Source organism: Elephas maximus, chromosome 17, assembly GCF_024166365.1.
Source record: "Elephas maximus indicus isolate mEleMax1 chromosome 17, mEleMax1 primary haplotype, whole genome shotgun sequence".
Lineage (NCBI taxonomy): Eukaryota > Metazoa > Chordata > Mammalia > Proboscidea > Elephantidae > Elephas > Elephas maximus.
Genome location: NC_064835.1, coordinates 64942788 through 64957516, shown reverse-complemented (window position 1 = coordinate 64957516; position 14729 = coordinate 64942788). Strand labels below are relative to the sequence as shown.

General features: G+C 41.2%; 1 protein-coding gene across 1 annotated transcript in view; it reads right to left on the bottom strand.

Moving 5' to 3' along the window:
• PAIP2B (poly(A) binding protein interacting protein 2B) overlaps positions 1–14729 on the bottom strand; it is a 42673-nt gene that overhangs the window by 11990 nt on the left and 15954 nt on the right. The window contains exon 2 of the mRNA XM_049856480.1: positions 1968–2116. Coding sequence (XP_049712437.1) covers positions 1968–2105 — 138 coding nt within the window. The 5' untranslated portion in view covers positions 2106–2116. The remainder of the gene's footprint in view (positions 1–1967; positions 2117–14729) is intronic.

The window sequence follows — 14729 nt, the reverse complement described above, 5'->3', positions numbered from 1 at the left end:
TCAATGCGTCTTTTGATTTCCTGACTGCTGCTCCCATGGGTGTTGATTGTGGATCCAAGTAAAATGAAATCTTGACAACGTTGATCTTTTCCCTGTTTATCATGATGTTGCTTATTGGTTCAGTTGTGAAGGTTTTTGTTTTATGTTGAGGTGTAATCCATACTGAAGGCTGTGGTCTTCGATCTTCATCGATACGTGCTTTAAGTCCTCTTCAGTTTCAGCAAGCAAGGTTGTGTCATCTGCATAACATAGGTTGTTAACAAGTCTTCCTCCAATCCTGATGCCCTGTTCTTCATATAGTCCAGCTTCTCGTATTATTTGCTCAGCATACAGATTGAATAGGTATGGTGAAAGAATACAACCCTGACGCACACCCTTCCGGACTTTAAACCAACCAGTATCCCTTTGTTCTGCCAAACAACTGTCTCTTGATCTATGTAAAGGTTCCTCATGAGCACAATTAATTGTGTTCTAGAAGTCCCATTCTTCACAATGTTACCCATAATTTGTTATGATCCACACAGTCGAATGCCTTGGCACAGTGAACAGAATACAGGTAAACATCTTTCTGGTATTCTCTTCTTTCAGCCAGGATCCATGTGACATCAGCAATGATGTCCCCAGTTCCGCATCCTCTTCTGAATCCGGCTTCAATTTCTGGCAGTTCCCTGTTGATATACTGCTGCAGCCACTTTTGAATGACATTCAGCAAAATTTTACTTGTGTGTGATATAGCTCACAGTGTAGAAGGCTAGAAGTCCAAATTCAGGGTGTCAGCTTCAGGGGAAGGCTTTTTCTCTCTGTTGGCTATGGTGGAAGGTCCTTGTCATCATTCTTCCCCTGGACTAGGAGCTTCTCAGCACAGGAACCCCTGGCTCAAGGATGCACTCTGCTCCCAGCACTGCTTTCTTGGTGTTAGGAGGTCCCCATATCCCTCTGCTCGCTTCTTTCTTTTATATCTCAAAAGAAATTGGCTTAAGACACAATCTAATCTTGTAGATTGAATCCTGCCTCATTAACATAACTGCCACTAATCTCACCTCATTACCATCGTAGAGGTAGGATTTACAACACATAAGAAAATCAGGGCAGATGACAAAATGCTGGACAATCACATAATACTGGGAATCATGGTCTAGCCAAATTGATATTTTGGGGGGACACAATTCAATCCATGACAGTTTCTGGACTGTCTTTCTTCAGCTTCTTTTTTTTTTTTTCCTCTCTCTTTTTTGCAAGTCCTAGTTTTCCAGTACTTTTCCATGCATTCTGCCTGAGTACGATAAATGCCTAAGTAAGTCCATAGGTCAGACACCTGGTTCCTAATAGTCTCAGTTCAATCCTGCTCAGTGGGGCCAAGAGGATGTCATTGATTATTCTCAAAGCTAGTACAAATGGCTTATGCTTTCAACAATCTATTTTTCATTCAAAGGATGGATAAAGGCAGAGGGGAACAGGTAGGTCAACACAAAAGCTAAACACAGCCTGGGATCCAAGAGGAGCCTGGTTTGATTTAAACTCTGGGAAATTCCTACAGTGGCTTACAGTCACCTAAAGAAATTCAATAAGCAAACACACCCAAAATAAGGTGAGAGCAAGGCCTCTCTGCAGCAGTTACTCTGTAACATGAATTACACTCAGGACATATCATAGTGTGCAGTACATACCAATCTACTTGGTTATACATGGGCTCATCACGTAAGGATTTTCAGCTATCAATGGATTAGTCTGATGTTTGTGTCCTCTTTTAATCACTGTGGCAGAAATACATCAATATTTTCATTCAAAGTACTGTCACTATCCTCTCTTACCAGCTGAAGATGGTTCTTGGTGATTCTGGATCAGGCCTCTGTGTATTTTTAAGTTTTTCTAAAGCCAATCCACCCATTTCTTTCTTAATGGACCGACAGTATAGTATTACTGCTGTTGAGTTCTATGCATCATTTGCCTTCCACGTCTTTCTTTACCTGTCTGTTGAAATCCTCTTCATTTTCCATCCACATGTACTCTGCAAATGGGTTTTCCTTCTCATCGTGCCCATTTATCCCCTGGTCCTCTATGGATTTTACACTGGGTGATGTATTGGCCACACTGGATCCATTCATTATGATAGAGCCTAAACAGGAGCAAAAAGATAGGCTAAAATAAATACAAGGATCGAGGGAACCTATAACACCCAGTTTCTTCCAGAAGCTTCTTAGGTTCTAAGTCAAAGACTTTAACTATAAAGGAACAGAAACTGCTTTTTTTTTTTTTTTTTTAACTGTGCTTTAGGTGAAAGTTTACAAATCAAGTCACTCTCTCATAAAAAAAAAAAGTTATACACACCTTGCTGTGTAATCCTAGCTGCTCTCTTTTTTTTTAATTTGTATTGTGCTTTAAGTGAAAGTTTACAAATCAAGTCAATCTCTCATACAGAAAGTTATATACACCTTGCTGTATACTCCTAATTGCTCTCCCCCTAATGAGACAGCACACTCCTTCCCTCCACACTCTATTTTCGTGTCTATTCGGCCAGCTTCTGAACCCCTCTGCTCTCTCATCTCCCCTCCAGACAGGAGATGCCAACATAGTCTCATGTGTCTACTTGATCCAAGAAGCTCATTCTTCACCAGTATCATTTCCTATCCCATAGTCGAGTCCAATCCCTGTCTGGAGAGTTGGCTTTGGGAATGGCTCCTGTCTTGGGCTAACAGAGGGTCTGGGGACCATGACCTCCGGGGTCCTTCTAGTCTCAGTCAGACCATGAAGTCTGGTCTCTTAAGGAGAATTTGGGGTCTGCATCCCAATGCTCTCCTGCTTCCTCAGGGGCTCTCTGCTGTGCTCACTGTCAGGGCAGTCACTGGTTGTCTAGCTGCTTTCCTCTTAATGAGACAGCACATTCCTCCTCTCCACCCTGTATTCCCCGTGTCCTTTCAACAAGCTCCTGTCCCCTCTTCCTTCTCATCTCACCACCAGACAGGAGCTGCCCACATAGTCTTAAGTGTCTACTTGAGTCAAGAAGCTCACTCCTCACAAGTATCACTGTCTATTTTATTGTCCAGGTCAATCCCTGTCTGTAGAGTTGGCTTCGGGAATGGTTCCAATCTTGGGCTAACAAAGGGTCCAGGGACCATGACCGTCAGGGTCCCTTCGGTCTCAGTCAGCCCATTAAAGGTCTTTTTACGAGAATGTGAGATCTGCATCCCACTGTTCTCCAGCTCCATCAGGGATTCTCTATTGTGTTCCCTGTCAGGGCAGCAATTGGTGGTAGCCGGGCACCATCTAGTCCTTCTGGTCTCAGGCTGATGGAGTCTCTGGTTTGTGTGGCCTTTTCTGTCTCTTGGGCTCATCTTTACCATGTTTTTGGTGTTCTTCATTCTCCTTTGATCCAGGTAGGTTGAGACCAATCTATGCATATTAGATGGTCACTTGCTAGTGTTTAAGACCCCAGAAGCCTCTCACCAAAGTGAAATGCAGAACGTTTTCTTAATACATTTTGTTATGCCAATTGACCTAGATGTCCCCTGAAACCATGGTCCCCAGACTTCTGTCCCTGCTACTCTGGCCTTAGAAGGATTTGGTTGTATTCAGGAAACTTCTTGGCTTTTGGTATAGTCCAGCTGTACTGACTATTAAAATTGCTCATTTTTACTTTGCCCATTTTTCTATCATGGTATATACAGTCTGTAACTGTTAGGAAACCAAACAAATCCTACAGTTATCAACTATACAATTCTTTAAGATTAATAAGAAAAAAAATGTTGAGGCTCTATTAGCTTTCCAGGCAAAGGGTAAATCTCTCCATGCCAAATCCCAGTGTTTAAATAGGTAGAAGAAATACATTCTTAAAGGCCACTGTAGGCAATTATCTCTTATTCTGATTCTCAAACTGTTTTTCTTTAAAATGGATTTCAAAAGAATAATACATGTTCATTTCATTGATAAGCACAAAGAACACAAGTCACCAATTGCTCAACTACCTAGAATTAAGAACAATTAACAATGTAATGCATATAGCCTTCCAACTTCTCCTACGTGTATGCATACATAGGTGGACATTCCCCAAGTACCCATTCTTATAGCGATAGGATCATAGGGTCCAAGTCGTTCCCTCATTTGTTTTTTCTCATTTCTATGTTAATACAACCACATTGTCTTTTAGGATATTTCCAGTGTTTCTGCATTATAAAGGTTGGATGGATTTATGTGCATCTTATCTAATGATTTCTTTAGGCTAGAACTATATGAAGGCTACATAAAAAATGTTAGTTTTTTAAGGCTCCTGATTTACTGCCACACTGCCATAAGAATTTAAATTCCCACCAGTGGTGTGTAAGTGCCTGTTTCTCCAGATACATGAGTATTATTTTTTAAACCACTGTCAATCTCATAAGATAAAGCTTTCATTTTAATGTTTACATTTATACTTCTTTGATTTTTACTGAAGCTAAATATATTTGATATATGTTTACTGGTCATTCATAGTTCTTATTTTGTAATACTCCTGCTAAAGTGCTTTGCGCATTTTTCTATCAGGGTATATATCTTTTGTAGGAACTTTATTATATTTATTATAATACCTTTGTATGTGTGCCAGTTTTTGCTGAGCTTAATTTCTGTCCATGGCTTTGTCTGTATGTATACTGTGTCTATGGCTTTTTAAAGTATGTGTGCATTTTAAAAATCATTTACTTCAGCTTCCAAATCCATTCTGACATGTTATGCTAGCATCTGGAATATGTCTTTTTTTCCCGTTTTCTTTATTTAAATCATAACCATTCTTCAAAAACCATTCCAGTCTTCACTGACCTCTTCCCTTCTCTAAGCTATTGCACCTAGGGTATGCCATGTTAATAGTACTCAATTGTCCTATTTCACATGTATAAATTTTTTCCTTCCAACTAGATTCACCACTCCTAAAAAGCAAGATGGAGGTTTACATACTTTGTAACTCACCACACTATCAGGAACTCCATAAATATCTGTGATCAACTGTGTACAGGCTGCTTTCCCTCTCTACCCCAGCTTCCATCAACCCCCACTCCAGCCCTCATCCCTTAAGGCTTAAGTTTTCTTTAACAAATCACTTCCCCACTCATTTCCATCTTGGCAACAGTCAAGAAAAATCCCTTCTCTACTCCTAAGCATACAAAAAAAATTCTTGCTTAATATCCTTTAAAAGTTTTTGCAATTTTGTAACCTGGTATGGACATTAACCCATAACCTGTTGCCATCAAGTCGATCCTGACTCATAGAGACCCTACAGGACAGAGTAGAACCACCCCATAGGGTTTCCAAGGAGCGGCTGATGGATTCAAACTGCAGACCTTTTGGTTGGCAGCAGTCTAATCTTCTCAGAAGGCTAAGTAGAATTGTGAAGAGTAAAGGATAGATGGGAAAACTCACAGTTCAAAAAGAATTTCATTTAAAACATAACCCATTTAATTCACTGTAGATCTGAATAGGTCACCTAGTATGAAATGTATCTTATTTTAGAAAAAAGGGACAAAAGAAATCAATGGGTACTCCAAATACTGCTCCATAATAATAGTAATTCCATACTTCTAAAAAATCAGCCATTTAAAACTGTGGAGCACAGTTCTACTCTGGGGTTGCTATGAGTTAGAAGCGACTCAATGGCAACTGGTTTGGTTTTGATTTACAGAAGGGAGGAAACCAGTTCTTTATTTTTACTACCTCCACTGGCAGCATAACAATGACAGGTGCAAATCTACTCTAAATGCCAGAGCGCCTGCATAAGTAAGGAGGGTATTCCTAAGCACAGACGCTAAAAAGTCCTTAAGCTTGCTGGGTAGCACTTACATTGCATTATACTTCCAAAGACTTATTTGGCAGTTGTTTACAACCAGCACAGTGATTTCTCACCGTCAACTGGAAACCATCTCCAGAAAACCAGAGCTCAGGTTTCTGAAACATCTGCCTTCACCAGAAAATTAAATCCTGGGTGCACATGATCATAAGGAAAAAGGGAAGGCAGAGGAAAAAGAAAAACAGAGTAAGCCTTCTAATTCAGAAGCAAGGCAGAGCACAGACAGCAAACTGCAGGACACATTAGTTCATGAGAAAGGGAATGGAAAATCACCATAAACTCAACATGGGATGTTAACGAATTTAACGCAAACACTTTAGAAAAGTTCAAAACATTGGTTTTCCCACCGCAGTTTATATACGGGGTTGATTTATGTTTTATACCTTTCAATCGGTGTTTTCCACATAATTGCAAAGTTCGGTGTCTTCAAATAACAGCAATCTAGCAACTTAATTTGTATAGCGTTTAACAGTTTATATAAAATACTTCCCAGGGCTTGGAACTGGTCCGGTTCGGGCCCCTGCTGAGAATTTGCATTTCTAACAAGTTCCCAGGTGATGTTAATGCTGCTGGTTAGGGACCAATTCTGAGAGCCACTAGCAGGGTGGTGTGTCTCAAAATACGTTATACATAAGAATCACCTGGGGATCTTGTTAAGATGTAGATTCTGATTAAGTATATCTGGGGTGGAAGGGCAAATTCTCTGCAGGGGTTCAAACCAAAACAAACCAATTAGAAGCTGTAGTACTTTCACATCTATGATTTGACTTGTGGCATGTAATCTATCCAAGTTCACTTTAAAAACCACCCAGACAGTGCTATAGTTAAGACCAAAGAAGGTACCAGATTCAGGGGTTAAACAACCTTTCTGAGTTGCTGGGTTAGTTCAAGAACAACACTGGTTTGTGGATCTACTGGGTGAGAGTGAACTGGTGCTTAATGTGCCCCTTGACTTTAGCTGCCGAGTGAGAGTGGGGAGATTTTGCTAGAGTGGTAGCTCCGGAGTTAGGCATTTGAACGCTTCCAACTTGGGCAAGGCACCAAAGTAAGAAAGGATCGTCACCTTTAACTGCCCTGACTTTCTGCTTCCAGACTGTCATGTAACCTTCTCTTTCTGTTCTCAGCTCTGCCCCAGCTCACCCTCCCACGCTTGCCCTCCAGGAGTACCCTGTTTCTCCAGCCATCCTGTTTGCCCTTTCACAATCATTATTTCACTTGATCCTCACCTACACCAAGGCTCACATCATTGTAAAATTCTAGTGTAATGGGGACAAAGAAAATATCCCCGAAGCTTCCAGAGGGGAGGGGAATGTTTGGTTACCTAAGAAGGATCAAGAATCAGAATGGCTAAGTTTAATATTGGATACTAGCTAGCTGGTACTACCGACTCTTGTAAACTCCAAAGAGTAAAACACAGTTTGATTAACTAAGTGGACATATTTCTTTAAGTTACTCTATTGTCCTTTGCTTGGATGCAATGCCACGCTGATTTATATGGCTGCCGTTTTTATCTACATTACTTTGACTAACTTCTTGAATGGCAAACCAAACATTTCCCTCTTCAGCTGACCAGCAATGGTCCTTTAACTGCAGTAAAAAAAAAAAAGAGAAAAAAACCATTTTGTGTGAAAATTGGTGATCACTGGCACTTAATATCAGAATAAAATTATTTACACTTGATGCTTTAAGATGTTGTCTGCCCAGGTCAGCACAACTGGACTAAACCAAAAGCAAAGAAGTTTCCTGAATAAACTGAATGCTTCAAAGGCCAGTGTAGCAGGGGCAGGGGCTTGGGGACCATGGTTTCAGGGAACATCTAAGTCAATTGGCATAATAAAATCTATTAAGAAAACATTCTGCATCCCACTTTGAAGAGTGGCATCTGGGGTTTCAAATGCTAGCAAGCGGCCATCTAAGATGCGTCAATTGGTCTCAATGCACCTGGATCAAAGGAGAATGAAGAACACCAAGAACACAAGGTAATTATGAGCCCAAGAGACAGAAAGGGCCACATGAACCAGAAGCTACATCAGCCTGAGACCAGAAAAACTAGATGGTGCCCAGCTACAACAGATGACTGCCCTGACAGGGAACACAACAGAGAACCCCTGAGGGAGCAGGAGAGCAGTGGGATGCTGACCCCAAATTCTCATAAGACCAGACTTAATGGTCTGACTGAGACTGGAAGGACGCTGGTGGTCATGTCCCCCAGACCTTCTGTTGGCCCAGGACAGGAACCATTCCCGAAGCCAACTCTTCAGACATGGATTGGACTGGACAATGGGTTGGAGAGAGATGCTGGTGAGGAGTGAGCTTCTCGGATCAGGTGGACACTTGAGACTATGTTGGCATCTCCTGCCTGGAGGGGAAATGAGAGGGTGGAGGGGGTTAAAAACTGGCGAAATGGACACGAAAAGAGAGAGTGGAGGGAGAGAGTGGGCTGTCCCATTAGGGGGAGAGTAATTGGGAGCGTGTAGCAAGGTGTATACGCAAGGTATATATGGGTTTTTGTGTGAGAGACTGACTAGATTTGTAAACTTGCACTTAAAGCACAACAAAAATTATTAAAAAAAAAAAAGATGTTGTCTGCCCAAAGATAGACAGTAATACTTAGTACAATACCATCGGGTTTTTGTAGAATTGTTTCATTTGATAACAAAACGTGCCTGTCTAATCTGAAAAAACAATCATACTGACGCCACATTGTCAGCTACCCTTTGGTAAGGCCCACGTAACAATCCTGCTAACAGCCATGCAAGTGAATTCAGAAGTGCATCCTCCCCCAGTCAAGCCTTCAGATGAAACAAGCAGCCCCAACTGACAGCTTCACTGCATCTTCACGAGAGACCCTCAGGCAGAGGCACCCAACTAACCACGCTCCCAGATCCCTGACCCACTGAAGCCGTGGGATAATAAATATTTATTGTTTTAAGCTTTGGGGTAAATTGTTATGCAACCATAGATAAGTAGTGGAGGTGCTCTATAAACACTAACAACTAACTCTGCTCACACAAACCACCCACCAGTTACTACAAGATCTTCCCTTTTCTCTGTCAAGAAGACAAACGTATAGAGTTTGAAACCAGTCATTGCAAGTGGTAACTTTGGTGAAAGGTAAGACAGTACACAATACTGGGGAAGCCAAAACAACTTGTACGAGGCCGGGTCATGGATGCAGCATAGACACATCCAAACTTGCTGAGGGATGGATATGGTGGGCTGAGGGTTGTAGGGACCATGGTCTTGGGGAATATCTAGCTCAACTGGCATAATTTATAAAGAAAATGTTCTACATTCTACTTTGGTGAGTAAGTAGCATCTGGGGTCTTAAAAGCCTGTGAGCAGCCATCTAGGATACTCTACTGGTTTCACCCCTTTGGGAGCAAGGAAGAATGAAGAAAACTAAAGATACAAGGGAAAGATTAGTCCAAAGGACTAATGGACCACATCTAGCACAACCTTCTCCAGACTGAGTCCACCACAACTAGATGGTGCCCAGCTACCACCACTAACTGCTCTGACAGGGATCACAATAGATGGTCCTGAACAGAGCTGGAAAAAAATATAGAACAAAATCCTAACTCAAAAAGAAAGACCAGACTTGCTGGCTTGACAAAGACTGGAGAAACCCTGAGGGTATGGTCCCTGGACACGCTTTCAAATCAGTAATGAAGTCACTCCTGAGGTTCACCCTTCAGCCATAGATTGGACAGGCCCATAAAACAAAATAAGACTAAAGGGGCACACCAGCCCAGGGGCAAGGACTAGAAGGCAGGAAGGAACTGGAAAGCTGGTAATAGGGAACCCAAATTTGAGAAGGGAGAGTGTTGACATGTCGTGGGGTTGTTAACCAATGTCATAAAACAATATGTGTACTGTTTAATTAGAAACTAAATTGTTCTGTAAATCTTCATCTAAAGTACAGTTAAAAAAAAAAAAGATTACAGCTTAGAAAACATACACACACACACAAAAAGAAACAGGTCATTGCTTGAGAAGCAGTCCTTCTGGAATTAGACCTCAACAGTAGATAAAGAAATTTATGTCTGGTCTGTGTCTAAATTGCATTATAAAATGTAAGAATAATTTTAAACTTCTTTTCCCCCACCCCTCTGTTCCCTCTTACATACATGGCAAACATGCTGAGTATTTTTCTAGAAAATAGAAAGTAACAGCTGTCATTTTGGCTGAAGATAGGAAAACACATAATCCCAGTCATAGTCAAAATAGGGATGCTCAGGCCTGCTAAACATTTGATTTAGGTATTTTACCATGGTCAAGGATTTGTGTCTAAAATACGTGGTGTGAAATAGGGACCACAGTGCCCAGACATAAAGAGCTTCAGGACTTTCAATGCATCTGGGATATTTCTAGAACACACGCTTCTTCAGTTCAACCCTTTGAACAGCCACAACTTTCAGACCCAACATGGTCACAGTAAAAACTAGCTATTCTATGAAGTTAAATAAGGTTTTTCAGAAGCTGTAAACCTGGACTATGTTCATGATAACAGCCCGACTGTGAAGAATACTTGGGGCTTTCAGCTGCATTCCCTCGAAAAAGTCTATCGAGCAGCTGATATAAAAATGAGTCTCCACTGTTTCCTGAAGTTTCCTTAACTTTGTTCAATCCGGTTAATACTGTACATAATGGTTTTAAAAACTATTTTACTTCAAATATGCTGTCACTGGATTCAGGTTTTCCCTTTTCTCAGTTTCATCTTAGCAACTCAGGTCATTAGATCCATTCACTAATACATGAATTCCTATTTGTGCTAGGTACTGTGCTTGCCTCGTGTTTTGACAGAGCACACAGTCCCTGCCTTTGTGGCACTTACTCGTATTTCATCAGGGGAGACAAATAAAGATAATAATTATGATCCATGCTCCAAAAAGAGAACTGAAAGGGGCTATAAGGGAACAAGTGGGCCCAATCTAGTCCAGCAGCAGGGAATGGCTAGGAATGGTTTCCCTAAATAAGCAACATTTTCATTTTTACCTAAAGAATGAATGTAAGTTTGTTAGCAATAGGGAGGAGAGGGAAAACCATGTGCAGAGACTCAGAGGCAGAAGGAACCTTCAGGAACTAAAAGAAGGTAGGTATGTATAAAGCTGGTGGGTAAAAGGAAAGCCAGCGGGAGAGGGACAAGGAAGAGAGATGAAGTTGGAGAGGCAGACAGGGCCAGATCACGCAGGACCTTAGAAATCACATGAGGATTTTGGATTTCATCCTAAAAGCAATGGAAACCACTAAAAAGGGTTCCTGGTGGCATGATTCAATTTATATTTTGCCATCACTCAGGCTGCTATGTGGAAAATGGACTGAAGAGACCAAGGGTGGATAAAAGAAAATGGCAGTAAGATAAAGAGAAGTGGGTGGATTTCACTTTAAACATGACCCTATAGAACAGAGTAGAACTGTCCCATAGGGTTTCCAAGGCTGTAATCTTTATGGAGGCAGACTGCACATCTTTCTCCCACGGAGCGGCTGGTGGGTTCAAACTGTTGACCTTTCGGTTAGCAGCCAAGTGCTTAACCACTTTCCACTAGGCTTCCTTAAGGAGGTAATATCAATGGGTTTTGGTGATGAAGTGGATGTAGGGAGACAGGAAGAGGGAAATATCAAAGGTAAATCTGGCATAAGCAACTGGGTGAATGGTGATGTCTTTTACTGAGCTAATAAATTCTGTAGGAAGGGCAGATTTTTAGTGGATGGTGATGGGTGATGGAATAAGAAGGGTGATGACTTCTATTTTGGACACGTTAAATTTCAATGCCCCTGAGATACTCAAATGGTAATGTTAAGTAGGATATGAATAAAGAACAGGACAGGTCTGGCTAAATGCAGAAATTTGGAGTACAGTATTCAGTTGTATAAATGGTAACTGAAGCCACAGACTAGAAGATATTGCCTATGAAGAAAGGGCAAAGTGAGATAAGACCTAGCCCTGATGTGTGTGAATTTTTTTAATATTTTTATTGTTGTTGAAAATATACATAGTAGAGCATACACAAATTCGACAATTTCTACATGTAAAATTCAGTGACACTGATTACATTCTTCAAGTTGTGCAACCATTTTCATCCCCCTTTTCTGAGTTCTTCCTCACTGCCCCCTAAGATTCCTATCTAATCTTTTGAGTTGCTGTTGTCAATTTGATCTCATATAGATAGATCTTAAAGGAACACACAATGCTCAAGGCATATATTTTTTACTAGTTAAGTAAACCATTGTTTGGTTTTAAGAAAACTTCAGGAATATATTTGGCTTAAAGTTTAAAGCTTATCTCAGGGCAATAGTTTCAAGGGTTCATCCAGTCTCCATGGCTCCAGAAACTCTGGATTCCATGAGAATTTGAAATTCTGTTCCGCATATTTCTCCTTCTGATCAGGATTCTGCTACAGAATCTTTGATCAAAACGTTCAGAGTGGTAGCCGGGCACCATCCAGTTCTTCTGGTCTCATGGCAAAGGGGGCAGTTGTTTATGGAGGCAATTAGCCACATATTTCATTTCCTCTTCCCACTCCTGACTCTTCTTCCTCTGTTGCTTCAGGTGAATAGAGACCAATTGTTGTACCTTGGATGGTCATCTGCAAGCTTTTAAAACCCCAGGCACTACACAATTAACTAGGAGGTAGAACAGAAGCACGAAACACAGTATTAGGTCAATTACCTGGGATGTCCCATGAAACCATGCCTCTAAACCTCCAAGCCAAGGAACCAAATCCCGTAAGGTGTTTGGTTGTGCATAAGCTGCCTCAGCTACTACTTTTTGTTGTTGTTGTTGTAAAGTGTGTGAAAATTTATAACAGACAGGTAGAGGAGAAGAATGATATAAACAAGGAGACTGAGAAGGAGAAGCCCGAGTTGAGAAGGCAACCAGAGGAGTGTGGTATTACAGACATCAAGGGAAGACAGAAACTCAGTGTAGCAGGTTGAATGGTGGCCTCCAGAAAGATGTGGACATGTCCTAATTCTCAGAACCATGAGTGTCACCTTATTTGCAAAAAAGGTCTTTGCATGTATAGTTAAGGATCTTAGTTTTCTAGTGTTGCTATCACAGAAATACCACAGTAGGTGGCTTTAATGAAAAGACATTTATTTTCTCACAAGTCAGTAGGCTACAAGTCTGAATTCAGGGTGCTGGCTCTAAGGGGAGGATTTCTCTCTCTGTTGGCTCTGGGGGAAGGTCCTTGTCTCTTTCCAGCTTCTGTTCCTCAGTTTCTTGGCGATTTTCATGTGGTGTGACATCTGTCTTCCCCTATCTGTGCTTGCTCTCTTCTGTGCCTCATCTGCTCTTTTTGTATCTCAAAAGTGACTGGCTTAAGACACCTTCTACACTGATATGGCCTCATTACCTTAACAAAGAAATCCTTATTCCTAAACGGGATTATGTTCACTGGTATAGGGATTAGGATTTACAACATATATTTCTGGGGGACACAATTCCATCCATTACAGATCTTGAGATGAGCTCATCCTGGGTTATCCAGGTGGATCCTAAATCCAGTGACAAGTGTCCTTATAATAGGAAGGCAGAGAGAGATCTGAAAAGATAAAAAGGAGGAAGCAATGTGACCACAGAGGAAGAGACTGGAGTGATGTGGCCACAAGTCATGGGATGCTGGGAGCCACGAGAAGCTGGACAAAGCAAACAACAGATTCTCCTCTTGATCTGCTGACACTTTGGTTTTAGACTTTTGGCCTCCAAAATTATGAGAGAAAAAATTCTGTTTTAAATCACCCACCTTATGCTAATTTATTATGGCAGCCACAGGAAACTAAAAGGTGGGAGTGTTGTGGTTTCTGAAAGTTCAAGTAAGAGGATAGCTGTGGAATGTCCACAGAATTTAGGACCATGGAGGTCTTCAATGCCTTGAATGAGAGCAGCTTCCATGAAGAGAAATGAGGATGAACGTCAAATAGAGATGGGGTGAATTGTAGGCAATGGCAACTATTAGATAACTCGAGGAGTCCCACTGCCAAGTGAAGGGACAAGAATGGGCAGAAACTGGAGGGGAGAGGGGGACAGGGCAAGAATTTCTTTTTAAAGACTGGAGAATCTAGAGCATGTTTAGATGCTTATAGAAAGTGCCTAGTAGAGAGGGAGAGGCTACAAATACAACAGAGGGGGGAATAATTGATAGCGGGAATGCAGGAAGGGATATTTATTTACTTATTTATTTGAGTAGGTAATACACTCCCGTAATTCAAAATCCAAATGCCTGGGATTCTTAATTAGTAACAGATGGTTGCATGGTGAGCACAAAATCAGAAGGAGAAGAGCATCGAGAGGGAGATTTTATCCCATTATGGAGCCACGTTAAACATTCTTACTCCATGGCAGGAGGCTTCAATTCCTTGGTAGCAGGAATGTTTTATGTCCCCCAATCATAAGTCTTCTCCGCTCTGACAATTGCTAGATAAACATTCCAAATTCTGACTTTCTTTTTGTTTTCTCTTCTATTTTTTTTTGCAACATACTTACATGTGTTTGTGACATATATATATATATGTTGTTGTCAAGTCAGTTTCGACTCATGGTGACCCCAAGTGTGCAGAGTAGAACTGCTCCATACGGTTTTCAAGGTTGTGAACTTTTGAAAGCATCATCATCAGACCTGTCTTCCGAGGTGCCTCTCGGTGAGTTTGAACCACCAACCTTACAGTTAATAATCGAGTGCTTAATCATTTGTGCCACACACACACGTATTAGTAGTTGCTGTTAGTTGCCATCAAGTTGATGCTGACTCATGGCAACCCCATGTACATGTATACACATTTTAAAGTTACATAAGCAATACCAAACTAAAAACCCATGGCCATCAAGTTGATTGCAACTCATAGCAACCCTACAGGATAGAGCAGAACTGCCCCATTGGGTTTCCAATGCCGTAATCTTTATAGAAGCAGACTG